The sequence below is a fragment of the Stigmatopora nigra genome, chromosome 20, assembly GCF_051989575.1.
Source record: "Stigmatopora nigra isolate UIUO_SnigA chromosome 20, RoL_Snig_1.1, whole genome shotgun sequence".
NCBI lineage: Eukaryota > Metazoa > Chordata > Actinopteri > Syngnathiformes > Syngnathidae > Stigmatopora > Stigmatopora nigra.
This window is the reverse complement of record NC_135527.1, coordinates 8696077-8722139: the sequence shown is the minus strand read 5'-3', so window position 1 is coordinate 8722139 and position 26063 is coordinate 8696077. Positions and strand designations below refer to the sequence as shown.

The 26063-nt window shown below is 43.0% G+C and overlaps 1 protein-coding gene across 6 annotated transcripts in view; it reads right to left on the bottom strand.

Annotated features, from left to right (window-relative positions):
• The window catches only part of pcdh7b (protocadherin 7b), a 64350-nt gene extending 42716 nt beyond the window's left edge, over positions 1 to 21634 (bottom strand). For 5 of the 6 annotated variants that reach the window (XM_077742151.1, XM_077742152.1, XM_077742155.1 and 2 more), the window contains exon 1: positions 18019 to 21634. In XM_077742151.1, coding sequence (XP_077598277.1) covers positions 18019 to 21087 — 3069 coding nt within the window. In that variant the 5' untranslated portion in view covers positions 21088 to 21634. The remainder of the gene's footprint in view (positions 1 to 18018) is intronic. The other variant, XM_077742149.1, reaches the window with a different exon arrangement.
• Positions 21635 to 26063: the final 4429 nt, after the last annotated feature.

Genomic DNA, 26063 nt, shown 5'->3' with positions numbered 1-26063 from the left:
CACGCCTTGCGCTCTCCTCTTGCCTCCGCGGAAGCCATTAGCCAGGATTAGCAAGGGAAGGGGCTTTTTTTTTTCTTCTTCTTCTTCCCCCGGCTTCCTCGGAGCCGGCCGTCGTCGCTCGCCACGGCTGGCTGAATGATTAGCATCCATTATGGCGGCCTTATTGTGCTGACAGAGGCAGCTTTAGATCCCGGGCTCTGGCCATTAAGAAAATAAAGACGAGATTCGCTCCCGGGTAAAAGCGCCACGTGACTAAGCGTGGATCTTAAGGGACGAGGCGGGGGAAGGAGATCAACAACCTTACCGCGGTTGTCATCGCTCAAAGGTTATTGGATCAATGGACTCCGTCAACGCCGCTTAAACATTCACCAGGGCCACGCTGCCGTGGTATTTCTTTAAATACCGTATTTTCACAACTATAAGGCGCACTGCATTATAAGGCGCACCCTCAGTGAATGACATTGTTTCCATATATAAGGCGCACTGTCTATTTTGGAGAAAATTTCAGACTTAAGTGCGCCTTATAGTGGTGAAAATAGGGTAATTGCTATTGATTTCCAGGTTATGATGCACTCACTACTTTACAGTCACCTGTAGAGCCAGCCATTGTTGATGTTTTGGATTTTTTGGGCAGTGGGGGAGGAGCTATATGATGGAAGATGTTGTAAACTAAGATGGCATCTGCATATTTAACAGTATTACTTCAGTTCAGGCGTTTGTGTTTTTTTAAATATCCGACAGTGGTGTTTTTTTGTTTTTGGTGTTCTGTTTTGGTCCATATATAAGGCGCACTGGATTATAAGGCGCCCTGTCTATTTTGGAGACAATTTAAGACTTTTAAGTGCGCCTTATAGTCTCTCTCGCTCGAATACGATTTGTTAAATAAAATACAGATGCGTAGAAAGAAGCGTTGCAGGAAAACTAGACGGCAAAATAGACAAATAGCCATTACCTTGTAACTGGGTGAAGGGATTAGCAAGTTTGTCCAGTCCTAACCCGTCCTCCCTCCGCTATTTATCTGTCTGCGCCTTACTGGGTTCGCTTGGGATTCTTTTTAGGCGCTTTGCTGAGCTGCATTTCAATGAGCCTGTCCCCAAACGCACTGTCAATATTCCTGACAAATCTCCAAAGTGTTGCTATTGTAGGACACCGACGCCATGATGAGTGGCTCTAAAGTTTCCGTGGTTTTTTACTCCATCATACACCAATATGGCATTTTTAAAAAGCTATATTTACAGGCGCGGTTAACATTCGCAGGTTTTTTTTGGCACTGAAACTTTGGGTGACAATCTCACGTGGAAAGAACCGACTACAAAATGAGACAAGGGGGGGGGGGGGGTCTTTGTCTATTATAGAAGTGGCTCAGGAACCTCTTTGATGGAAAGAGCCATAAACAATTCATAAAATCCGGAATCTTCTGTCAAAACTACCGTATTTACACGACTATAAGGCGCACTTAAAAGTCTTAAATTTTCCTCCAACATAGACAGTGCACCTTATAATACAGTGCGCCTTATATATGGACCAAAACTGAAAACCAAAAACGAAAAACCATAAAGTAGTGAGTGCTTCATAACCTGTAAATCAATAGCAATTACCCTATTTTCACCACTATAAGGCGCACTTAAAAGTCTTACATTTTCTCCAAAAATAGTCATTGCGTCTTATAATACAGTGCGCCTTATATATGGATTAAATGTCATTCATTGAGGGTGCGCCTTATAATGCGGAGCGCCTTATAGTCGTGAAAATACGGTAGTTCAATTTATCCATTTTAGCGTGTAAAACCAACCTTTTCTGCACTAATAATGTTCATAAATGAGCTAATCTATCATACGCTCTCTGCCAAACAACTCAAAAGACTTCATTTCAGATCTTAATGGCACAGCAGGACAGTTTCTTAGCAAACGTTTCTTTGAAAAATGAAAAAAGGACGGATTAGCTTAGCTGTTCACTTGAAAAATAAAATGACGAAAAGTCCAGTTCACAAAGGGAAGTTTCAGCTCTGAAACGTGTCCACATTGTCACGGCATTTCCTTTTTTTTTGGACGTTATCGGGTGTTTTAACGGGGCGTGTGGTTGGTTGGTGGCGACGGCGTTTGATCTGACGGGCGACATCCCTTCCGCCGGTAATGAGGCGGCGCTCTCGAGGAAGGAGAGGCGAGGTCAAAAGAAACGGCGAGGAAGGCCTTTTATCTGCTTTTGGCAGCCCACCTCTGTTTGCGTTTGCCGGCTTTTTTTCAAAGGACGTCAAAAAATGAGACGCCGTCCTTCCGTACGGATCCACGCTGTCAAAACAAACGTCATCGGGACTCCCACGGAATTGCTAATTGGACAATTTGCAACCGGGTTTTGAACCCTGTTCAAAATTCATGCTTGGTGATATTTGTACAAAATGGAGTCCTATAATCTCGATTTTTTTGTGAGGAAATACAATTATAAATCAATAAATTGAAACAAATGGCGACAGAGGGATCCAATAAAATCATAAATTGCGAGATATGTTATGAATAGGATGATAAACAAAAGTATCTTTTGAGTATTTCCATTTTTTGCATTTAACAAAAATGTTGTTAGGGTTTTGGGTGGAATTGTGGGTGTGTCTTAAGTCCCTCTGGACTTTCCTTCATCTTGTAATAAGCTGCTTGTCATTTGGTAATCAGTTTCATTTAAAACCCGTGTGTCATTTGGTCATCAGCTCTATATAAAACCCGTGTGTCATTTGGTAATCAGTTTTATTTAAAACCCGTGTGTCATTTGGTCATCAGCCCTATATAAAACCCGTGTGTCATTTGGTAATCAGCCCTATATAAACCCCGTGTGTCATTCGGTCATCAGCTCTATATAAAACCCGTGTGTTATTTGGTCATCAGTCCTATCTAAACCCCGTGTGTCATATAATAATCAACCCTATTTAAACCCCGTGTGTTTTTGAGTCATTATTAGATGGTCTACCTTGTTTTATTCATGCAACTTCCTCCATTTTGGTCCTCATAACCAACAAAAACTGGTTCAAAAGATAAATAAACCTTTAATATGAACTACATGTTCTATTTTTTAAATTAATAATACTGAGAAAACGTACCATGTTTCTTGTTTTAACCAAAAAATCAGTTACAATTTAATTCCCTGCCATTGACAACAATACACATCCATTTTTTAACTAACTCCGCCTTCCGCTAAAGTCGCCAAATGCACCCCCGTCAGCATTTTACTTTTTAATGAGCGTACGCATTATTCCACTGCCAGAAAACACCTGAATGAAGATGGCGTCCAATAACAAGGACGGACACGTTAGGCTATTATGCGTAAAATCGGTAAAAAGCCACGGAACGCCTCGATAACGGGCGGCCGCCTCCACGCGGAGACGTCAAGCCGCATATGAAAGCGGGGAATGATAAGATAGCGTTTCTGGCGGACTGGCAGCGCCCCGCGTTAGCGCTGATGACAGTTGTTGAATTGCAAATGGCCTCCCCGTTCTTGTTCTTGCTCGGTTGCGTTATTACAGCGCCTATTTAGCATTTGCTTCATTTCCCGGATTCACAAAAGCTCGCCCTCAAAAAAAGGCAGAGGGCGCCGTTAGTTTTTTTGGCAAAGAACCCACGACACAATGGCTTGTCCGCTAGTTTTTCATTTGTAAGAAATAGCAAGTGTATATTAAGCAGAGTACATTTTGTACTTGGGATGGTACAATAGAAGTTTTTCGTCATTTTTCTGATTGGATTCTTTCAAAATGTGTTATTTTTTAGTCCAATTATTATTTAAATTGGATTTAGCGATGTATTCGTTCATTTTAATTCAGTTTCTCGATATATAAATATAAAAAAATCCAATTTTTTTCATTTTTGTTTTTAGATAAACACAAAAGTTAAATAAGAACCAAAATGGCTGCTGCTTTGAGCCCAATCGGGTACTAGTTGCCTAACCTTTCACAAAAACATAAACAATCCTATCTACTTAAAATTTATTGCATGTTTATTATTGTCACTGGCAGGCAATTAAAAAATATCTATATTTATTCCTCTGATTTGTTTTGTTGAACTTTCTTATTGAAAAAAAGTTTTTTTGCATTATTTTTTAATCATTATCGTTGGATTTGGTGTCTATAGTGCAGTGACTTGATTAAATATGCATGAGTATTAAAAAAATAATACTAATCACAAAAGCCAGAGTTAAAAATTATCATGAAAAACATAAAAATAAATGAATTAAATAGGAAAATCTAAGTAACTTTTTAAAAAATAAGTAAATCATTCCATTTTTTAGACAGTGCGCCTTATAATACAGTGCGCCTTATAATACAGTGCGCCTTATAATACAGTGCGCCTTATAATACAGTGCACCTTATAATACAGTGCGCCTTATAATCCAGTGTGTTTTATAATCCAGTCTGCTTTATAATACAGTGCGCCTTACAATCCAGTGTGCCTTATAATACAGTGCGCCTTATAATACAGTGCGCCTTATAATACAGTGCGCCTTATAATACAGTGCGCCTTATAATACAGTGCGCCTTATAATCCAGTGTGTTTTATAATCCAGTCTGCTTTATAATACAGTGCGCCTTATAATACAGTGCGCCTTATAATACAGTGCGCCTTATAATACAGTGCGCCTTATAATCCAGTGTGTTTTATAATCCAGTGCACCTTCTATTACAGTGCGCCTTACAATACAGTGCGCCTTATAATACAGTGCGCCTTATAATACAGTGCGCCTTATAATCCAGTGCGCCCCATAATACAGTGCGCCTTATAATCCAGTGCGCTTTATAATCCAGTGCACCTTCTATTACAGTGCGCCTTATAATACAGTGCGCCTTATAATACAGTGCGTCTTACAATACAGTGCACCCTGTAATACAGTGCACCTTATAATACAGTGCGCCTTGTAATACAGTGCGCTTTATATATGGAAAAATGTCATTCATTTATAGTCGTGAAAATCCAGTAAATGCAAATTCCTCTTCCCGGACTCCCGGAAAGTATCTTTAGGTCCGAAAAAACGCGGGAATATCATCGTCCGCAACGATATCCGAGTGCCTTTCCTTTTTTTATTGCTTTTTCTTCGCCCGCTTCCCCGGTCGAGTGACCATCTGGATAAATCCACAGGGATTTAGTCATATATCCAAAATGGCAAAAAGTAAAGTAAATCTGCCGGCAAAGTAGGAGGTCAGACGGGAGGCGGGTTTAAGCCTTACAATCTGCCGCCAACGCCACTACCGCCGCTAGCGCCAAGACGCGTGGCGGAGCGCAAGCTCTAGAGCCGCTAAAATATTCATCGTAAAATGTTTTACGTGACGGCCTGTTTTGTTTTGCTTGAGCGAGAGCTCAGCCTTGGCCCGATGACAGTGTGTTTTATGTCAATGCTTTTAATAGTTAATCAGAGGCTTCGTGGCGCTGACAGCTTTCGCCATTGTTCCACGGCCAACTCCACCGCAAAACTACCATATTTTCACTACTACAAGTGGCTATTTTTTTCATAACGTCTCTTTGATATATTCACTGCCAACAGCTTGTCATGCTGGGTATTTTTTTAGGGTAAAGTTGTCCCAAAAACTGTTCTTTTATGTATATACACACATATATACACATATATACAGATATATACACATATATATACACATATATACACATATATACACATATATACACATATAAACACCTATATACACATAAATTCACATATATACACATATATACACATATATACACATATATACACATATATACACATATATACACATATACACACATATACACACATAAATACACATATACACACATATACACACATATACACACATATACACACATATACACACACATATACACACATATACACACATATATACACATGCACACACATTTACACACATCTACACACATTTACACAGATCTACACACATATACACACATATATACACATATATACACACATACACACATCTACACACATCTACACACATCTACACACACCTATACACATCTATACACACATACACATGTATACACACATACACATCTATAGACATACACACATACCTATATACACACATATATACACATCTATACACATACACACATACCTATATACACACATATATACACATCTATACACATACACACATACCTATATACACATCTATACACATATATACACATATATACACATATATACACATATATACACATATATACACATCTATACACATCTATACACATCTATACACATCTATACACATATATACACATCTATACACATATATACACATATATACACATATATACACATATATACACATGTACACGTACACATACATATATAAACATACACACATATACACATACTCACATAGATACACATACACACATACATATTTGTACCGAAAGGCATTCGTAAGTAGAAGTAGGACTTTATTTTGTACAGTTCAGAAATACCTGACGTGGTACTGAGTCCAAATAACCAAGAACTATTTACGCGGACTAGTAATTTGATTCGCGTCTAGCCCACTCGTACCTACGTGTAACTCGCCGCTCGTAAAAGTATACGCGACCGTGGGAAGCACCGGATGCGTTTCCCGCGGGCGTCTTTGCCATTTAACCACCCCTCTTTTCATCTAAAACAGACCTCCATGGCTTCAAAAGTGCTCAAAGGTCAACCTACACAACCTTAGTCTACTTTTTATCATTAGCCACGCCTCCTCCCATCTTACCCTAACAGCCAAACCCCCCAAAAAACAACAATAAAACATAGCTCGCTTAGTCTAAGACAGATAGCGTTCCCTTCGGTGCTTCCACTGCAAGTTATTGTCAATCCTCTTGTAAAACGTAAAGAAAACAATTGAACGGAACGCGTTCCGGCGGATTCCCAGACTGATAAAAAGTGTTGTGGCGTTTTATGTGCGCTAAGATGCTCGCTCTTAATCTGAAAGGCTGTAGGTGAGACTATACAGGAGGCCCTCTTTATGCCTGATAAAACGCCGCTAACTGCCGTCTAGACACAAAGCCGGGGTGCTCTATATAAACCTTCCCATCAGAGATTGGGCCTGGCGCTTGTTTGAATAACATTGGAAGGCGGCGGCGGCCTGCTGTTTATCCAACATCGATTCCCCGCCCCTACAATCCATTATAGCTTGATGGGCACACCGGGTGCTGTCAGTAAGCACTATTACTGGAAATCTATACCTGATAGCGTCTCTGTATGACTGCTCCTTTGGAAAACCTATGTACAGGAGGAGTAAAGGCAGCCATTTTGGCTCTAAGGAAGGGAAGATGAGGCTTTATTTCGCCCTGGTGATACAACGACCCGACGAATGGCCTCGAATTAGATACGAACGCCGTCCCTTAAGTCGCTAAGCCATTTGGATGACCTTCATCTGTGTCTTTTTCACCTCGGACTAATTAAAAAAGACGCCACAAGGGGGAATTTGAAGTGGAGGTGTAGGAGAAGGAACTTAGGTTGGTTGGAGGGCGAAATGTTAGCGAGAGATCAGTTTTCGTTGTTTTTGGGTGCATTTTTAAAGTAAGGGATCGTATTTTTGGGGGTATATGTGGTAGAGATGGGGGTATAAGTTGATTTTTTTTAAATAATCTGAAAAAAAGAAGAAATAGGATTGGTAAAAGTAGTAAAATAGGTAACTACGGGCAATTTGGGTACTTGGTAATGAACATTTAATGCTTAAAAATACGAAAAAGTGACTATTTATTGCCAATTTATGTTATAAACTCCATTTTTAGTCAATTTCTGTTACCTTTCAGGTCATATTGTGAAAGTAAATACCAAGTTTTTACACCTCTCCACCGATAAAACTCGTTTGGTCAGTTTTTCGTGATGTTTTTTTTTAACTCCGCTATCGTGAGAGCATTTTTTGGCACGGAAAACATTTTTTTCAACCTGCTAATTAGAGCTTTAGCAACATTATCGACCGGTATGCACAAATCAACAAGGCCAGACGTAGTAGGATATGTCCGGAGGGATGGGGGGGGATGGGACGCCGGAGTTCCTATCTCCTGTCTGGCCTCGGTAGTTCCGTCAACGGCGTGGGAGAGTTCAAACACGCCTTTTGCGGCGCCCCCGGTCTAATAATTAGTCCAGAGACTGCTTGAAGTACGTTGCGGTAAACAGAGTTTAATTAGGAAGGGCAGGCTAGCGTGACATATACAACCACACATCTCTTTAGGGGTTGTTTTTGTATTCTTTTGCTATGTTTTCTAGGCAACAAAATGTCAATTTAGGGTACTGAATTCTGTCTGTGGGTGGCCCTGCCTTTAAGGGTTTTAGGGTCATTGCCTTAAGTGTTAAAACAACAACTTGTCAACCAGTTTTTTCAAAACAAAGCTATCAGGAAGACGAAATCAAAATGGTGCCTGCTAGAAGGCTCTCACGAATAAAGGTAACAATCTACATCTGTCATCAGGCAGCCTACTTGGCACCTGTGTGAGAAATTGTAGTCGAGGGTGTTTTTTAAGGTGTCAGCTTACTGCGAAAGCTAAGTAAGTATTTGTTTAAGTAGTAGCCGTCAAGTAGTTAAGTCAATAGCCCCGTAGGGTGTGTCCTTGACGGCTTTCTTTGGGGACGGGGGGAAGGAATTCGGGGAATCTATGTGGTTTTCTAGCTAATTGGATGGACTGTGGGTTTTAAGGTTTGACTTTTGCGTTCGGGTTCGAGTCCGGTGAAGTGTTGAGGCTTTTCGTCATTGGCTAAGTCATATTTTGAGGTTTTTATGTGTCGTTTAGGGTGGTAGAAAAGGATTCTCTACAGGCGGAAAGGTCTACGTGATGCATTGTGGCGAGAGAAAAGGGTAGGGGGCGGGCGACACGGTGTTTACCTTGCATCAGCACAATGACAACAACAATGGCGACAGCCGCGGGAGGAGATGGCCTTTGTGCGCCGGCGCATGCCGATACACGGGAAGGGAGTGACAGCTTTGAAAAATTGGAGAACGGTGGGCGCTCGCCGTGAGGCAACCTTTGAAAGTGTGGCGAGTGAAATATGGTGGCGGGAGGAGGGAATCTATGGCTCGGGAGCTATATGTGGTTGTTTTGATGGGTGTTTTATGGGTCTATGTTGAACTTTGAGCCTATCTGGACACTAGTTTTTCAACAATTCTGAGACTTTTTCTACTTTAAAGGCAGTGAAATGACTAAAAATGCATGTATTTTTACTTCTAGTAAATTCTGTGTATTTTCAATGAATAACAATTGAAAATATGTATTTTTTACGTACTGTATGCACCTTCCATGACCCAAGTTGACTAATTAACTTCATGTTGACTCACATATGATCTAGTTCATTATTTGAGTCACTAATTAACATTAAAGCCATTAAAAAAGCTCAATTTGCGAACTAGAAACGATTAGGTGATGACTAAGTTAAGTTTTAATGGATCGTCAATGTTAACTAATGTGTTTTTATAAAAGTACAAGTCCGATTGTAGTAAATGCGGGGGTTGTTTGCTCATTGTCCTTCCGGGACTTTGGCGTTTTCAAGTGTTCTTTGCTCCCCCAAGTGGTTTTATTACAAAATGTTAGTATATAACGCCATTTTAGTGTATCACGACTTATTAGATTGACATTTCAGAAGGGGGCGCCGTATCCGAGTGATCCTTTCGCCATCTATGGGCCAGCTGTAGTCCCACTTAGTCCCACCCACCCAAATCTAGGCATATTGCCATGAGAGTAGTTAGCAGTAGCTAGGGTAGAGGTATATCGCCATAGTAACAATAAAATACCCACCAAGGATTCTTGGGCAAACAACGGCGTACGTTTTTAAACGTCCCCCTCGCCAGAATCGTTCAAACAAACCCATGTTGGCACACGTTTTTAACCTAAATGACAAGCTCGTAAATCGTCCACCATTCTCGACCAGAGGGGGCGAGCTTGAGTAAAGAAACGTGTATTTAAATAGATCAAGTCGGCGCTCCCCGAATTAAATCCGACCCTCCCGTCAAGGGAAAGCGGGCGGGGTTTGCGCGCTAAGCACATTTGCGCTGAGATCAAACAATCACCCGCACAATTTGCTCCGCGGGTCGCCAAGCAATCGGCGCTGCTCAAACATTTGCCGCGGCGTTAGCGGAATTTCGATGGCGGCTAAATGTCCGGCTAGGGAGTTCCATAACACACATTTAAATGTCATCCGCTGAGGAACTTAGCGACTTGTCAAAAGCTAAACTGGAACCAAAATGGCTAAAACTTTCCAGGTATATTTTCAATCCCTATATTTTCAATTAAACCTAGAGGTACCCATAAAAATGAGAAGGAATTTCAATCAAAATCCATTCTTTAGCAAGTCATCTTCCGTATTTTCAGGCGCACCGCATTATGAGGCGCACCCTCAATGAATGACATTTTTTTCATATATAAGGCGCACTGGATTATAAGGCGCACTGTATATTTTGGAGAAAATTTAATACTTAAGTGCACCTTATAGTGGTGAAAATACGGTAATTGCTATTGATTTCCAGGTATGAAGCACTCACTACTTTACAGTCACCTCTAGAGCCAGCCATTTTGGATTTTTGGTTTAAAATCTTACAGTGGGGGAGGAGCTATATGATGGAATGTTTTGTAATCTAAGATGGCATCTGTATATTTAACAGTATTACTTCAGTTCAGGTGTTTGTGTTTTTTTAACAGCCGACAGTGGTGGTTTTTCCTTTTTGGTTTTCTGTTTTTTCCATATATAAGCCGCACTGGAATATAAGACGCACTGTCTATTTTGTAGAAAATTGAAGACTTGTAAGTCCCCCTTATAGTCGTGAAAATACGGAAATTAATTTAAACCAGAAAGACAATCTTTTTAACCTGGAAATGGCCCAAAAAAGTCATGTTCCTCAATCAAATTCTAATGAAACATTCTTCAAGTTGATGCTTGTCGAGTGCAACAACAAAAAAAGTGTACAAAGCAACCAACCAAAACGAAAATGTGCTGAAGAAGCTTGCTTTGCCATTCTGATGATTTAAGCGCCCCCCCCCCCAGGCACGGCGTTTTTGATTGATGTCATTTCCTTTCCCTCGTCAACCTGAACGAAACAACAACTGTAACAACAACCTTCTCCATTTCCACAAAGCCACCCGTTTCCCCCCCCCTCGGGCACGACTCCGCCATCCAATCCAGAGTATTACAACTTATTCCCGAGTGTTAAACTCCCGCCCAACCAAGCGTGTCAAAAAACTACAATTTCCCGTCTTGATTGTAGCGGTTACTTGCACACTTTCCCCTTGACAATTTGTAGAAAAAAAACAATTCGCTTTTACCGCAATGCCGGACAAAGCTCGACCTAACCGGCTATTTTCTCGATCCAAAATGGCTGTGTACCGTCCCGGTGGCCGAGTTGATTTAGTGCTTGTTGCTAAGGACTTTGTTGCCGGGGAGAGACGATAAAAAAACTCCGTCTCTAGAGATGGCGTAAAGAGCAAAAGGTGATATCAAAGCTAAATCCCAAACGAGTGGACAAGATGCTACAAATCTAGCGCCTGGAGCTAAATTAAATGTCTGGGGATCTTCTATCCATTTATCTGACGAGAAGCTAAATTAGAGAGTACTTTTACAGTACAACAAAATACACGGACCTCCTAAACTTTCAAGACTAGTACCGTATTTTCATGACTATAAGAAACACCGCATTATAAGGCGCACCCTCAATGAATGACATTTTTTCCATATATAAGGCGCACTGTATTATAAGGCGCACTGTATTATAAGGCGTACTGTATTAGAAGGCGCACTGTCTATTTTGGAGAAAATTTAAGACTTAAATGTGCCTTATAGTGGTGAAAATATGGTAATTGCTATTGATTTCCAGGTTATGAAGCACTCACTACTTTACAGTCACCTCTAGAGCCAGCCATTGTTGATGTTTTGGATTTTTTTGTATGTGGGGGAGGAGCTATATGATAGAAGATTTTGTAAACTAAGATGGCTGACCTGCATATTTAACAGTATTGTTTCACTTCAGGAATTTGTGTTTTTTTTAAATATCCGACAGTGGTGGTTTTTTTGTTTTTGGTTGTCAGTTTTTCCCATATATAAGGCGCACTGGATTATAAGGCGCACTGTCTATTTTGCAGAAAATTTAAAACTTTTAAGTGCGCCTTATAGTCGTGGAAATACGGTACTTCATCCTTTGCTAACATAGTTTACATTTCTCATTTTGCTAACTTAACATAGCGACGTAGATGTCCCTAAAAGATTAGCATTCATAGCCAATACTCCCTCCTACACTTTTCTACGTAGCCAACATGCTAACGTATTTCCCGACATGACAAACAGCGTTTCTTAGATAAACACTCCCCTCCTCTCCATCACCCTGCGTACTCATATTCATGCAGGATATTGAAACCCTCTCAGGCATGTCGCTAGCTAGCACGCGGGATGATGGAAGACCCGCGTACACCGAGGCGGTTCTTCCCCTGGCAGGAAACGCCGTACGACCCGCGTACGGCGAGCTACGATGTTTTGACGGATGTTCGCCAAACTTGTTCCATACGCAATTTCATTTAAAGGGTAGGAGGGGCTTAGAAAAAGGGGAGGAGGGATAGTACAAGGAGTAGTTGACGCTATTCCACTGTAGCGCTTAGCTAACATGAAGAAGATAACTGCCGACTGTTAAGGAAACACTGCAAATGTAAAGCTTTCAAATCTATTATTTATCCGCCAACCGGTTTTAATAGCTCATAAAATCGTCAGATTTCGAAACTTGTTAATATTTTAGATCTACATGAACAAAAGAAGGTCATAGTCAAAGAAACGGTGCTGAAAATCAATCTGAACAAAGAACGGGTACGCTTGAACAAGTTCTTGGAACCGGAAACCCGGGAATTTTTGATAGATTTCAATCTCCTCCTACATCGGAGGGTTGCCAGAGTCGTACGTTGTTGTTGACTGGGTTGGGCCACGGGTTTGACACCCCCTGACAGATGTATAAGGCTAATTCATTGGGAAATGACTGTACTTTTTTACACCGATAGTAATTTCTCAATCCCTCAACAGTCGTCTTCACCTGTCTTCTCTTCATAAACAAGTCCACTTTGTGTTGACAAGCTCTTAAGTCGCCTGCCAGAGCAAAGTGTGGCACTTAGGCTAAATTATGGTTACGCGTGTCCGACGGTGCGAAGACAACGAGAAGAGCTGGTGGGTGGGCTTTAAATCAAGGGCCCTTGAAAAGGAGGGAAAGGGGGGTGCTGTAGACTTTTGGCTCCACGCCGTGACATTTCAGAGCCGGTGCGAACATATCTGACAGAGGGGGTGATTGATCAAGCGCTGTTGGGGGAAAGTCACCCAAGCGAAATGTAGGCACAGGTTTTGGACCAAATCTGACTTTGAGTTTTAACACTTGTGAGACTGAATCTTGACATTAATGTTAGTTTTTAGTTGTAAATTTACGTTAGTCAGATGCAGTTTTATGTTGACAATAGGTTAAGTCAAGTTTTTGACAACCATGTTGGATCATATTCCAAAAAATAGCCTGAAAAACATATCTGTCATTAGCGTATTACATTAAAAAATAACAGGTTAGACCAGTTATGGAAAAAGTAAGGCTCGAGGGCCACATCTAGCACGCTAGGCTTTTTAATCCGGTCCGCCAACGTTGTCTAAATAATGTTTTATTATTTTATTGTAGTTTTTTTAATTAAAAAGTAGTTCTGTCCATTCTTATTTGTTTTTAATGTTTTACAACCCCTCTATCTTTTTATAATGACATTTTAATATTTCTTAATACATTCCTTTACTTACTTTACGCTATACTTTATACTTTAATGATGAGTGATGAGTATGTTCATACTTTAGTCCGTTTTTTTCTGTTTATGTTTCATATGTACTGTTAACGGATGCACTTTTTTACATGTATCGTATCTTGTGCTGACCCCGCCCATCTGTTACATTTTTAAAGTCAATGTAGCCCACCCTGGACCCAAAAATTTACCCACCCCTGGTCTAAGACTAGATATCCAATGAATGTCAAGACTGAAAAATGTTTATACTTGATTTAACTGAAGCTATGACTGTAATTATCGACTTGGAAAAGTACGTAAGGGTCTTACTTGAGAAGTAAATCGCAAAGACCTGTTTGAATGGAAACAAAAGACTGCCTGAGGCCATTCGTACAAAACAACAAAATAGCCAGACTACAATACCGACAAACTGCCAGACATTTTTTTGCAATTTTGATGAGGTACAGCGTCGCCGGCGACACAACAGCGCCGTGGAGTCCATTAGTCACACAAACAAGCTTTCGCGTCTGATCTGTGTCGCAACGCGGCGGGTCGACAGCCGACTATTCCCACGAGAGCCACCGCGCCGCAGCTTAAGTGATGTTCCCATCTAACCGACTCTGAAACCGGGGTTCGACCTGGCGTATCATAGACCCTGGGACTCTTGTAAAAGTCAATTTCCCGCGTAAACTCACGTTAACAACGAGTTTAGATAAACAAACCGGTAATAAGCCGTCCCGTAATGACTGACGGCGGATAGAAATCGGCGAAAAACGGCAAATTAAATTCCAAATTGAAAGAAACGTCCTGGTAATCAAGGAAGGAGGCGGCGTAGGGGGTCCGAGAGTCGCTCTCCTTCACCCCCCATCCCCCGACGCCGCCTCCTCTCGCCGGTGTTCTTATCGTGACAGATGTCGAGAGCCCGAGTGGCTCCTTCAATCACGAGAGCTTTTGTTGTGAGTTGGAGAGGAATTTTCAGCTCGCTAGCGGATTCATCATAGACAACCGAGATAGTTGAAAAGATAGACAAAAACCTCTGTTTTTCATCATCCACTCTACAATCAAGCTTATAAAAAATGATTAAGAACAAAAGCAGAAAATTCTCTTCACTAAAAAGCGCCGCTATTTCCCGATTCCATCCAATGCCACCCGTCCAAAAATGTCATAATACTTACTCCCTGTTCTATTTCCAACCTCATTATTTAGATGTATTTTTTGCCTTGAAAACGGCACCCTTGCGCACCATCTTTTTAGCATCGACGCCCTCCACGGATACGCTTATCTATTAAAAAATCCTCCTTCACATTTCTTTGAGTTCATTAGCCGAAACGGACTTCTTTTGTTTACTCGTTGCTTTACAGAAAATCTATTTAAATCACTACACCGAATTGCTTTCTGCTACAGTTCCGTAGTCGCCATTTTCTTTAAATTATGTCCATTTCTCTTTAAGATAGCGTTTGGTTTTTTTTTTTACGTACAACCAGTTGCTGGGTAATTTAATCTAAAGTCTTACAAAGCTGATCTCAAGTAAAGCCGGGTAAAATCTGGAGAGAGCTACTTGAAAAACTCTTGATTAGGAAGTACTACATTCTTGTTCCTTAAGGACTTATAGTTTTTCTATATGTAATGTTCAATGCTAAATCAACTCACAGGATTTACTTGGTTAGATAGCGGTAGGGTGGGCAAACTTTTGAGCCCGGGGGGTGCCAGATTGACTTAAAAAATGTGACAGATGGGCGGGGTCAATACAAGATAGGATACATATAAAAAAGTGCATCCGTTAACAGTACATATGAAACATAAACAGAAAAATAGGACTAAAGTATTAACATACTCATCATTAAAATAAAAAGTATAAAGTACAAAGTAAAGTAAGTAAAGGAATGTATCAAAAATATAAAAATGTATACGATACATATAAAAAAGTGCATCCGTTAACAGTACATACAAAGTAAAGTAAGTAAAGAAAAGTCCTAGGTTCACCGCACATAAAAAGCTCTACATCTAAAGTACATCAGTAAAACAAAAGCCAATAACCTTTAACTAATTTCACGTCTAAGTAATTTAAATCCCGCCCACATTAAAGGTCCGAGAGCTGTGTTATTTTCATAAATGGAAACCACGGCTAAGTCTTAATAAAGCAAATTGTCCGGCAGTGGGTGTTCATGATGAAGTTGAAGAGGAGGAGGAAGAGGAGAGCATGTGTTAAGACACTGTGTTAATATTTTATCAACTAGAGTGGCAGGAAATGTCCAGATCAGTTGCTTTTTAACGACTCGGTTAAAAGTAAAAATGGCGATAAAGTCGTTCCGTTGCCTGGCTACCTCCTCCGGGCCGACTTGTCAGATCAGGAGGAAGAGGAAAAACGAACCCGATACCCAGAGAGCTTACAGTGAATGCTTAGTCTCAAACCCCCGGGCCTTGTCCGTCCCCACGTCTTCTTCTCCCACCGTCCCCCCTCCCCCGAAGGCTCTTGTCAGAACACTAGGTCTTTCTCTGTATTTTCAAACAGGGTTTTCTTTCTTCTGGTACTCTTTAGCTCTTCCTAAAGACCAGGGATCATTTTAACGGACTGCTAGCCATTGACTGATGGTTAATTTGGATAGTTTATGGGTTAATTCAAGGGTTGGGAAGCTTTTTTGACCAAGAGAGCCACAAAAAATTGATATTTTCTAATGTTATTCCTTGTGAGCCATACTACAAATTTCAAAGTTAAAATACATACATGTAAACAAGTGCCATACTCTTAAATTTTTGTAAATTCACTACTCTTAAAGTGGAAAAAAAGAATATTTCCTTTAAATATTCTTATGCCGTTGCTTATCTGTGAGAAGATGCATTCCAAGAAGAATCTACTGCAAAAAAATGAATATTAAAGTACTTCTATATGTAATATCTCAGTTCTGTCACTAGGGGTTTCCATATTTTAGCTTACAGGTTAGCAAAGATCCAGATGTACTCATCCAAAAGAGCCACATATGGCTCATGAGCCATAGTTTCCCTACCCCTGATCTACAGCAAAAAAAATGAAGATTAAAGTACTTCTAGATGTAATATCTCAGTTCTATCACCACCAATTTCTATATTTTAGCTCACAGGTTAGCAAAAAAGCCAGATGCACTCATCCAAAGAGCCACATGTGGCTCCCGAGCCATAGCTTCCCTACCCCTGCCTTAATCTAATATCTTATATTTTTAATAATTGCACTAAAGAGCAAAACACACTTAAAAAACCCAAAACTTTGGTTCGTAATGAGCCTAAAATATTCAAATATAATTATGTTTTTGTTCATAATAACACCGGGAGTCAAAACAAAAGCAGAAAAGGCGCCAAATATGCGGTAAATAATTATATAAATGCAACACAGTGACACATAATACAATGCGAAAGATGGAGTGGCCTTTTAATTATGCAGGAGACATCCGAAAGCAATGGCGTACCGCACCCCTCGGGAGCCTCGACGGCCAAATAGACGGTGTTAGATGCCGGGAGGGTTTGGGAATACGAGTATAGTGGTCTGTATACGGTACCTAGAGTATATATGAAGTATATATACAAGATGAAGTGTCACGGGGGGAACTGGTGAAGCGTGAGGTTTTAGTGACAGGCTGCGCTACCAAGATATACTCCGTGTCAAATAAAAGCAGAAACGGATCAATAATTCATTACAATGCCTAATCAAGCCTTGGCGAATCACCTGGTGGAGGGTTAGAAAGGTTGTTTTTGTTGTTTTTGTGAGAATATAGAAGAGTTGTGACTGAAAATGAGATGGAAAAAGAACCAGGTAGCAATTGGATCTGGGTAATTGCTGGACTGGAATGTTAACGTGACCCGCTTAATGGCCGCTAATAAAGCTACGATGAACTTTTTCGGGAAGAAGAAAAGGCTTCCTTGTGCGGGATAGCCGCCGCCCCCTTTCCTCAAAAAAAAAACTCCCTGGCATGCTATCTTTCGCCTCTGGGATAAATTAACCACAAACCAAACCCTTATGCGAGCATTAGTCAATGTATGTTAGATCTGGAGTCCCGGAGGGGTCACGTTAAGCCCCGCCCCCTCCTTTGGATGAGCTCATTTTAAGGGGCATTATGGTCCCTTTTCAATATTGCATGTGAATGGCACTCCAAACCAAAACAGATCAATACGGCTAACTTGACACACATTAGCAGCATAAAGGCAACACGACTACTGAGACTAGCCCTGTCAGAACGCATTACTCTAGACAAAGCAGTAGGAGAAAGAACCGGAATCCATTGCAGAGTGGCTAGGGAACAACAACAAGAAGAAGTGATAGATGTTCTATTACCTGTTTGTTGTACTTGTTGATAGTTTGACTGCTGTAGTCAGAACAGTGGTCCGATCCCAGTGAAATGTTATCTCCGGTGCCCACAAAGGTGTTGGCCGGTGGGAGGTCCTGAACCGCCTGGTGTTTTTTTCCGGCTGTAGGTGACTGCGGGTGTAGTTGGACTGTAGGCAGAGGGGAGCTGGACTTGTAGTGGCGGGCCAGATCCGGACTACCGGGACCCCCGTTGACCGAACGGTAACGGCCCATTCCGGGGCTGTCGGATAGTTTCTCGTTGACGCCGTCATAGCGCCCCCCGTTGGGTTTGGAGGCTTCGACTGTCACGATGCTGCTGTAAAGTGGCTGTTTGCATTTTTGTTTGCGTTTGTCTTTTTTGGGTTTTTTGGATTTGTCGTGTTGTTGCGGCGTGAAGAAGTCTTCGTGGTCTTTTTTGCCCGCCTCGTAGCCGTTTTTGCTTTTGGGACGGCAATAGCGGGCCATGACTACAACCAGGATGATGAGGATGACTGTTACGATGCCCGAAACGACGCCGATGGCGATGCTGAGGCGCTGTTTGCTCAAGTCGTAGTTAGGGTCGCCGGCGATGTTAGTGCTGAGGGCGGTGTTTAAGCTTTTGGCTACTTGGGCTTCAACTACCGTGGAGTTGGACAGGGTTTCGTTTACGTAGACGTGGACGAGTGTAGTGGTACTCTGGGAAGGCTGACCACTGTCGTTGACTCGGACCACCAGCCGGTGGAGTCCGTAGTGTTTGAGTTCCAGTTTCCCCACTAGGGAGATCACCCCTGTACCCCCGTCGATTTCAAACAGCCGGAAAGGGTTACCGCCTACGATGCTGTACCCCAAATCGGCGTTGACGCCCGTGTCGGCGTCCGCGGCGATGACGGTCCGAACTACGGTCCTGATGCTGCTAGACGGGGGTAGGAGGGTATACGAGTTGTTGATGGGGAAGGTGACGCTAGGCGCGTTGTCGTTATCGTCCATCACGAAGAGAGAGACGGTGGCGGTAGCCGAGCGTGGCGGTTCGCCGCCGTCCACGGCCTTTACGCGGAAAGTGTAGGTCGTCTTCAGCTCCCTGTCGAAGGACAACGTGGAAAAGATGGTCCCGGTGTCGTTCTCGATGGAAAAGATCTCTTCTTCCTCCTCGATGAAAAGACTCATTTCGGCATTTTGACCTTTATCCGCATCGATGACCGTCACCATGCCGACAGGGCTGTTAGGATCCAAGTTCTCCTTCACGTAGAAGGTGAAGACATCTTGCATGAACTTGGGTTCGTTATCGTTCTTGTCCGCGACCAGGACCACCACAGTAGCCGAGCCCTGGAGGGTGTTTACGCCCTTATCTCGGGCTACAACTTTAAACTCGTAGCGTTCCGTCTGTTCTCGATCCATGATGGCGTTTACCCGAATATCGCCGCTATCGGGGTCGATGGAAAAGATCCCGTTAACCGAGGAGTCCAGGGAGTAGTTTATCTCCGCGTTTTTGCCGCTGTCGGCGTCTCCGGCGGCTACCGTGGTCACCCTCTCGCCCGGGGCGTTGTTCTCCGGGAAAGACACCTCCACGACGTTCCTCTCGAAGACCGGAGCGTTGTCGTTAGTGTCGCCCACTTTGACCAGGAGGGAGTTGTTACTGGCTAAACTGGGGCTCCCAGAGTCCACCGCCACGATGACTACGTTATACTCCTGTACGTTCTCATAGTCCAATGGCGCCGATGTATGAAGGAAGTACTTCTTCTTATTCTGCTCGCCCTCCATCTCGCTAGCCGGTTTCAACTGGAAGGGTACGTCCCCCACCACCGTACAGGTGACGATACCGTTCTCGCCCTGATCGCGGTCGGAAACCTGCACCAGTGCGATGGGCGTGTCCACCACTACGTCCTCCGCCACGTTGGCTACGCCGTCTTTCAGGAAAATCCGTCCGATTTTACGGATCTCGATAGCCGGGACGTTATCGTTTTCGTCCTTGATGTTCAAGACGACGGTAGCTTTGTCCATTTTAGGCGGTTGTCCTCGATCTCGAGCCATCACGGTGAATCTCAGCTGACTGACTTCCTCGCGGTCGATTCTATGCAGGACGCTTAGCCACCCCGTGCTTTCGTCCAATCGCAGTAGCCTCCGTACCGACTCGGTAGCCGCCCCGAAGACGTACTCGATTTGCCCGTTGACCCCTACGTCGGCGTCTGCCGCCTTGAGCTGCAAAATAGGGGCGCCTGGCGAGCTGTTTTCCAACAAGTCGGATTCGTACACGCTCTTCTCGAAACGAGGGCTGTTGTCGTTAACGTCTGTGATCATCACCCTCAGAATAGCCTGCGAGGACCGTGGGGGGTCGCCGCCGTCCCTCACCCGCAACGTCAGCTCGTAGGAATCTCTCTGCTCCCGATCCAGCGCCCCCTTGATGATAAGCTGTGGCTGCTTCTCGCCATCGGTAGTGTCCGCCACTTGTAGTTCGAAGACAGCGCTCCTACTCGCCCCTTCCTCGAACCTCCTCTTCCCAGAGTACGGATCCCCCGAAGGGCGTCTAGGGTTCTCGCCGGCGTCCTGGATCAGTTCGTACCTCTCGATCCCATTCCGTCCGAAATCCCTATCCGTGGCGGTGGGTAACAAGTAGAGAGTCCCGATAGGTCGGTTCTCCTCCACCGATAGCGTCAATACGGGCGATGGGAAAGAAGGGGTGTTGTCATTGATATCTAAGATAATAACTTTCCCCTCAAAGAGGTCGACCCAGCTCTGCGCCGGGCCGATGACGGACACCTCAAAATCGATAAAACACTCGTTTTCGTCAAAGATCATCTGGCACTGTTGCAGTTTCTCCCGGTCGATTCTCCTCTCGTTGGTACTCAACTCGCCGGTGATGTTGTCAATCTTGAAAAAATCCGATCCCGACTCCAGGGTGAATGTCACCTCGCCGGAGCCCGCCACGATACCCAAATCGGCGGCTACGTTACCCACCCGTACGTCCGGCGGCCCCTCCTCGGCCAGCCGGTATCGGAGCACCTGCTTGGCGGCGGGTTGATGTACAAACTGCAAGATAAGCATGCAGTAGTATAAATAGTCCACTGCAGCAGTAGTCCTCATTGCTCCCTTCAGATGGTCCACCAAAAAATACCAAAAAAAAACAATCTTGACGCTTAGATGTTGATAAAAAATGCTTTTTTAGAAGCCTGGGACTTCTTCTACATCACCCACGCCGCAGTGGGAAGAGACCAAGTTTCCCTTTCTTGCTTTATGAATTCAAATGACGCCTCAGCGGAAAAAATAAGGGTCTCAGCGCACACCGCTGGATTCTCACCCGCGTAAAAGACGCCGCTTGGACACTCAGGTTTCTTTTTATAGCTCCGTTCTTGATTTTCTTGCCGATATTCCTGGTGAAGATGATGAGAAACCACCTGACTTAGGCTGCTCTCATCCCGCAAGTGTCTTTAGTTTTCCCGGGATGTCCTCCCCGCAAAAAAAGGACAGGATTAGCGTTGAAGGAGTAAAAAATCCGCGAGGATTGCGGAGGGTCGGCTTGAGGGAGCCGGATTCCTTTGTGGAGGATCACGAGGCGACCTGTCGGCTCGCCTGCAGACGTCCGTCGGCAGCCTCTCTCTGCAGCACCCGGAGAGAGACTCGCAAATGATATTCGCCGCTCTCTCTCGCTCTCTCTCGCTTTCTCTCTCCCTCTCGCTCACTCCCGCTCACTCTGCCTCAATCACCCCCACCGTGTGTAAACAGGCGCGCACCTAAAACAGAGAACAGTAAGATTTTTATAGCAGTTTCTTTATGGGTGTCCAATTTACACCCCTTTCCCGTCCTTATTTAACTTCATGGAAACGGCATCTGAAACATGTTCTTCCACTCTAAGTGGGATAGAGGTCTTTTTAAGATTGGTCGCCAGTCCGGGTCAGTGGTATTGAAAGAGTTAAGACACGATTGACAACCCCGGCTTGAAGTGAGCGGAAATTCACGGGGAAAAAGGAATAGGGAGGAATGCCAGAAGACAGGTGGTGCAGAGAAAATGTCTCTACTCTAAAAAAAAGCACTTGTTCCTTGCTTACTAGTGCCCTCTATCGTCCATTTTGGGGATAGACGTGAAGAGAGGACGGAGGATATTTTGATGTCTCTGATATCTGCATCAATCTGTTCCATTGTTGTTTTTTTTGCTCCTATTTATGTCCTTATTTTGTCACTTGCGTGTCAGCGTCGTGAAAAAGATCAAATGGGAAAATGTGGCTGTTTTTTTAAAGAGACGGTACGCTTTGAGCGGTAATGAGGAGAAAAGATTTTTTTCAGGAATGCAAATGTCGAGTAAAATCTTCAGATTTGAACCCCATAGAGTTTTTGAAGGTGTACAGTCCTTACAGTCAAATTTACCGTATTTTCACGACTATAAGGCGCACCGACCGGATTATAAGGCGCACTGTCTAATTTGGAGAAAATGTAAGACTTGTAAGTGCGCCTTATAGTGGTGAAAATACGGAAATTGCTATTGATTTCCAGGTATGAAGCACTCACTACTTTACAGTCACCTCTAGAGCCAGCCATTGTTGATGTTTTGGATATTTTGTATGGGGGGGAGGAGCTATATGATGGGAAATGTTGTAAACTAACATGGCTGATCTGCATATTTAACAGTATTGTTTAAGTACAGGCGTTTGTGTTTTTTTAATATCCGACAGTGGTGGTTTTTCGTCTTTGGTTTTCTGTTTTGGTCCATATATAAGGCGCACTGGATTATAAGGCGCACTGTCTATTTTGGAGACAATTTAAGACTTTTAAGTGCGCCTTATAGTCGTGAAAATACGGTACTCAAGTACTCTCAAGTACTAAGAAGTTATTTTAACTGAGTTTTTCACCCAAATGGAATGAGAAGGCGACCAGTCGGAATTCTCATTTCGGTGATTTCGCTAGAGAGAAATTTTTTTCCGAAAATTTGTAAACAGAGACTGTCTTCCCTCCGCAAAAAAAGCAGACGTAGGTTTTTTTTCGTATTTAATGATGGTGTACCTAATGAAGCATCCGCCGAGCGTCTGCTTGGGCAACATCCGCCATGATTTACGGGCAATAGTGTGGCGTGAAAAAAATAAATGAAACACCACCGCACCGCCGCTCGTCTCCTGCAGGAAATCAATCAGTCCAATCAATCCTAAAAAATAGAAGATCCAAAAGAAAAATGTAAACAGATTCCACTCATGTTACCTTGTAGACAGTCTGGCCATTCCATGTAATAACCAAGGGGGTGCTGGATCAAAGAAGCACTACCCATTGCCCATTTCCTTTGAAAAAACGCGGGTAAGGAGTGCGTAGGCCGATTTTTGAGACGCAGATTCAAGCCAAGGCGCCCTAATTAAGCGGCACCCGCTCTTACAAATGAAAGGAAGAAATTAGCCAAGCGATTCCAAATGTCCAGATAGGCAATTATGAGACAAAAGTGGCCATTAGGAAGACTTCCCTCCGGTCAGAAGGTGATGAAGCCACCTGGAATAATGGGGGGGGGGGGGTATTTTTCAGATTCCGTCATGATATTAACCCGAAACGCAAACAGCCTATGGGAGAGTGGTTTTGCTAGAATGAGCTTCAAAGATGATGTCATGGTTGAGTCTAGACCAAGGGTGGGCACACTTTTGGTCCTGGGGGGGCGCCATATTGACTTTAAAAATGTGACAGATGGCCCGGGTCAGCACAAGATAGGATACATGTAAAAAAGTGCATCCGTTAAGAGTACATATGAAACATAAATAGAAAAAACGGACTAAAATATTAACATACTCGTCATTTAAGTCAAAAGTATAAAGTACAAAGTAAAGTAAGTAAAGGAATGTATCAAAAAATATGAACATGTATACGATACATATAAAAAAGTGCATCCGTTAAAAGTACATATGAAACATAAATAGAAAAAAACGGACTAAGATATTAACATACTCATCATTAAAGTCAAAAGTATAAAGTACAAAGTAAAGTAAGTAAAGGAATGTATCAAAAAATATGAAAATGTATAGGATACATGTAAAAAAGTGCATCCGTTAAAAGTACATATGAAACATAAATAGAAAAAACGGACTAAAATATTAACATACTCATCATTAAAGTCAAAAGTATAAAGTACAAAGTAAAGTAAGTAAAGGAATGTATTGAGAAATATTAAAAGAGCCCAGGGCGCCATTTTGCCGGCCTTTCGCCATCCCCAAAAGATGGGGCAGAGGTTTTGAGCAAGAGAAGAAGAAACTTCCAGGCTGTATTTTCCATTCAAAGACATTTTGACAGGCCGGATAGCCCACTCTGTGGCAGAGAGCGGGGGCCATTTTGAAGTCTCCTACCGGCAGCTCGAGGGAAGCAGGGAGCCAGAATAGATATATCTCCGGGCTGCCTTGACTGCTACCCCCCCCCTTCAAAACCCACCATCCCACCCTACCCCATCTTCTACCAACACGTTCTTTCCTGTTTTTGACAGTCCGCACCGACTAGCCAAGCAGGTGTCTTCTCATTTTCTGCCGAAAACAGCAGAACGGCGTACACAAACACGCTAGTAAAAAATAAACAGATAAACATGGAAGGCAGAAACCAAGGGATGGATCTACCTGGCTTTTCTGCGGGAAATAATGTCACAAAAGTCAACTGGTTACAGGTTTTATGGTAGTCGAAATGGGGGTGAAAACGTTTGGGGACAAATTCCAGTATTTAAGATCTTTTGGGTGTCTTTTGGGTGGATTTGTCAGTTTTAGATGCCTTCAGAGGTCCGTCAGGGCTTCCCACAAAAAAGCCTGAGGACTCTAGAAACCCGGGACATGTCTTTGTTGGTCCATAATGCAGCCAGTGTTGGACTATTTCCTTTTTTCTCCTTGCCAATAGGACGAAATTAACAGGGTATTGTGTATAGCCTCTCCAAGTGGGCCGAGTACGAAAATCATGGCCACGCCACGGGTGTCCAAGCTCGTTCGCCGTGTATCAATCCATTGACAAGAGCCCCCTAGGGGCCGATCTTGGCTGAATAGCTCCTTTGAGAGCACTGCTTTTGATGTCTGAGGGGCTTTGGAAAAAGACCGGGGGGGTATTAAAACAGGACGGGTGGCCGGCCCACTGTCTGGGAGGGGGGGCAGGGGTCTAAAGCCAATGGCGTGGAACCCCCCCCCCCTCCCTGATGGTCGCGATAGCTTCTCACAATTCCTAAAGTCCTCTACGGGAAAAGACAGAAGTATAAGAAGTGTCTCACAGAGTCGGACAACTTGACTTTGACCAAAAAGATCCCTTCTGGGTGTATCCTAGGAGACGGATATTTTTGGGATCCCTGCTGAATTTTGACATTGTAAAATTGCTACGTTTCCAGGCCGGAGTACCTCCCAGAGTACCTCCCAGAGTACCTCAAGAGTACCTGCAAAAGCAGCCACTTCAATCCAAATTCCCCTGAAAATATCTATTCCCATCTTTTTGACGCGATACAGGTGCGAAATCTCCAACATATCTTCACTTTCACTTCACATGCAGAGACACCTGCCATTCCAGAGTAGCTCAGAGATGATTATTAATCATCAAGGGCGTCCTCCTGATTCATTTGCCATGCGTGCTAACAATAGCATGCCTCAGAAAACTCAACTAAAACAATGAGTTCATTACTACAGACGAGCAGTTTAAAGTCCATTTAGTACCGTGTTTTCACGACTATAAGGCGCACTTAAAAGTCTTAAAGTTTCTCCAAAATAGACAGTGCGCCTTATAATCCAGTGCTCCTTATATATGGAAAAAACTGAAAATCGAAAAACCACCACTGTCGATTATTAAAAAAACAAAAACGCCTGAACTGAAACAATACTGTTAAATTTGCAGATGCCATCTTAGTTTACAACATTTCCCATCATATAGCTCCTCCCCCACTGCCCAAAAAATCCAAAACATCAACAATGGCTGGCTCTAGAGGTGACTGTGGTGTAGTGAGTGCTTCATACCTGGCAGTCAATAGCCATTACTGTATTTTTACCACTATAAGGCGCACTTAAGTCTAAAATTTTCTCCAAAATAGACAGTGCGCCTTATAATACAGTGCGCCTTATAATCCAGTGCGACTTATATATGGA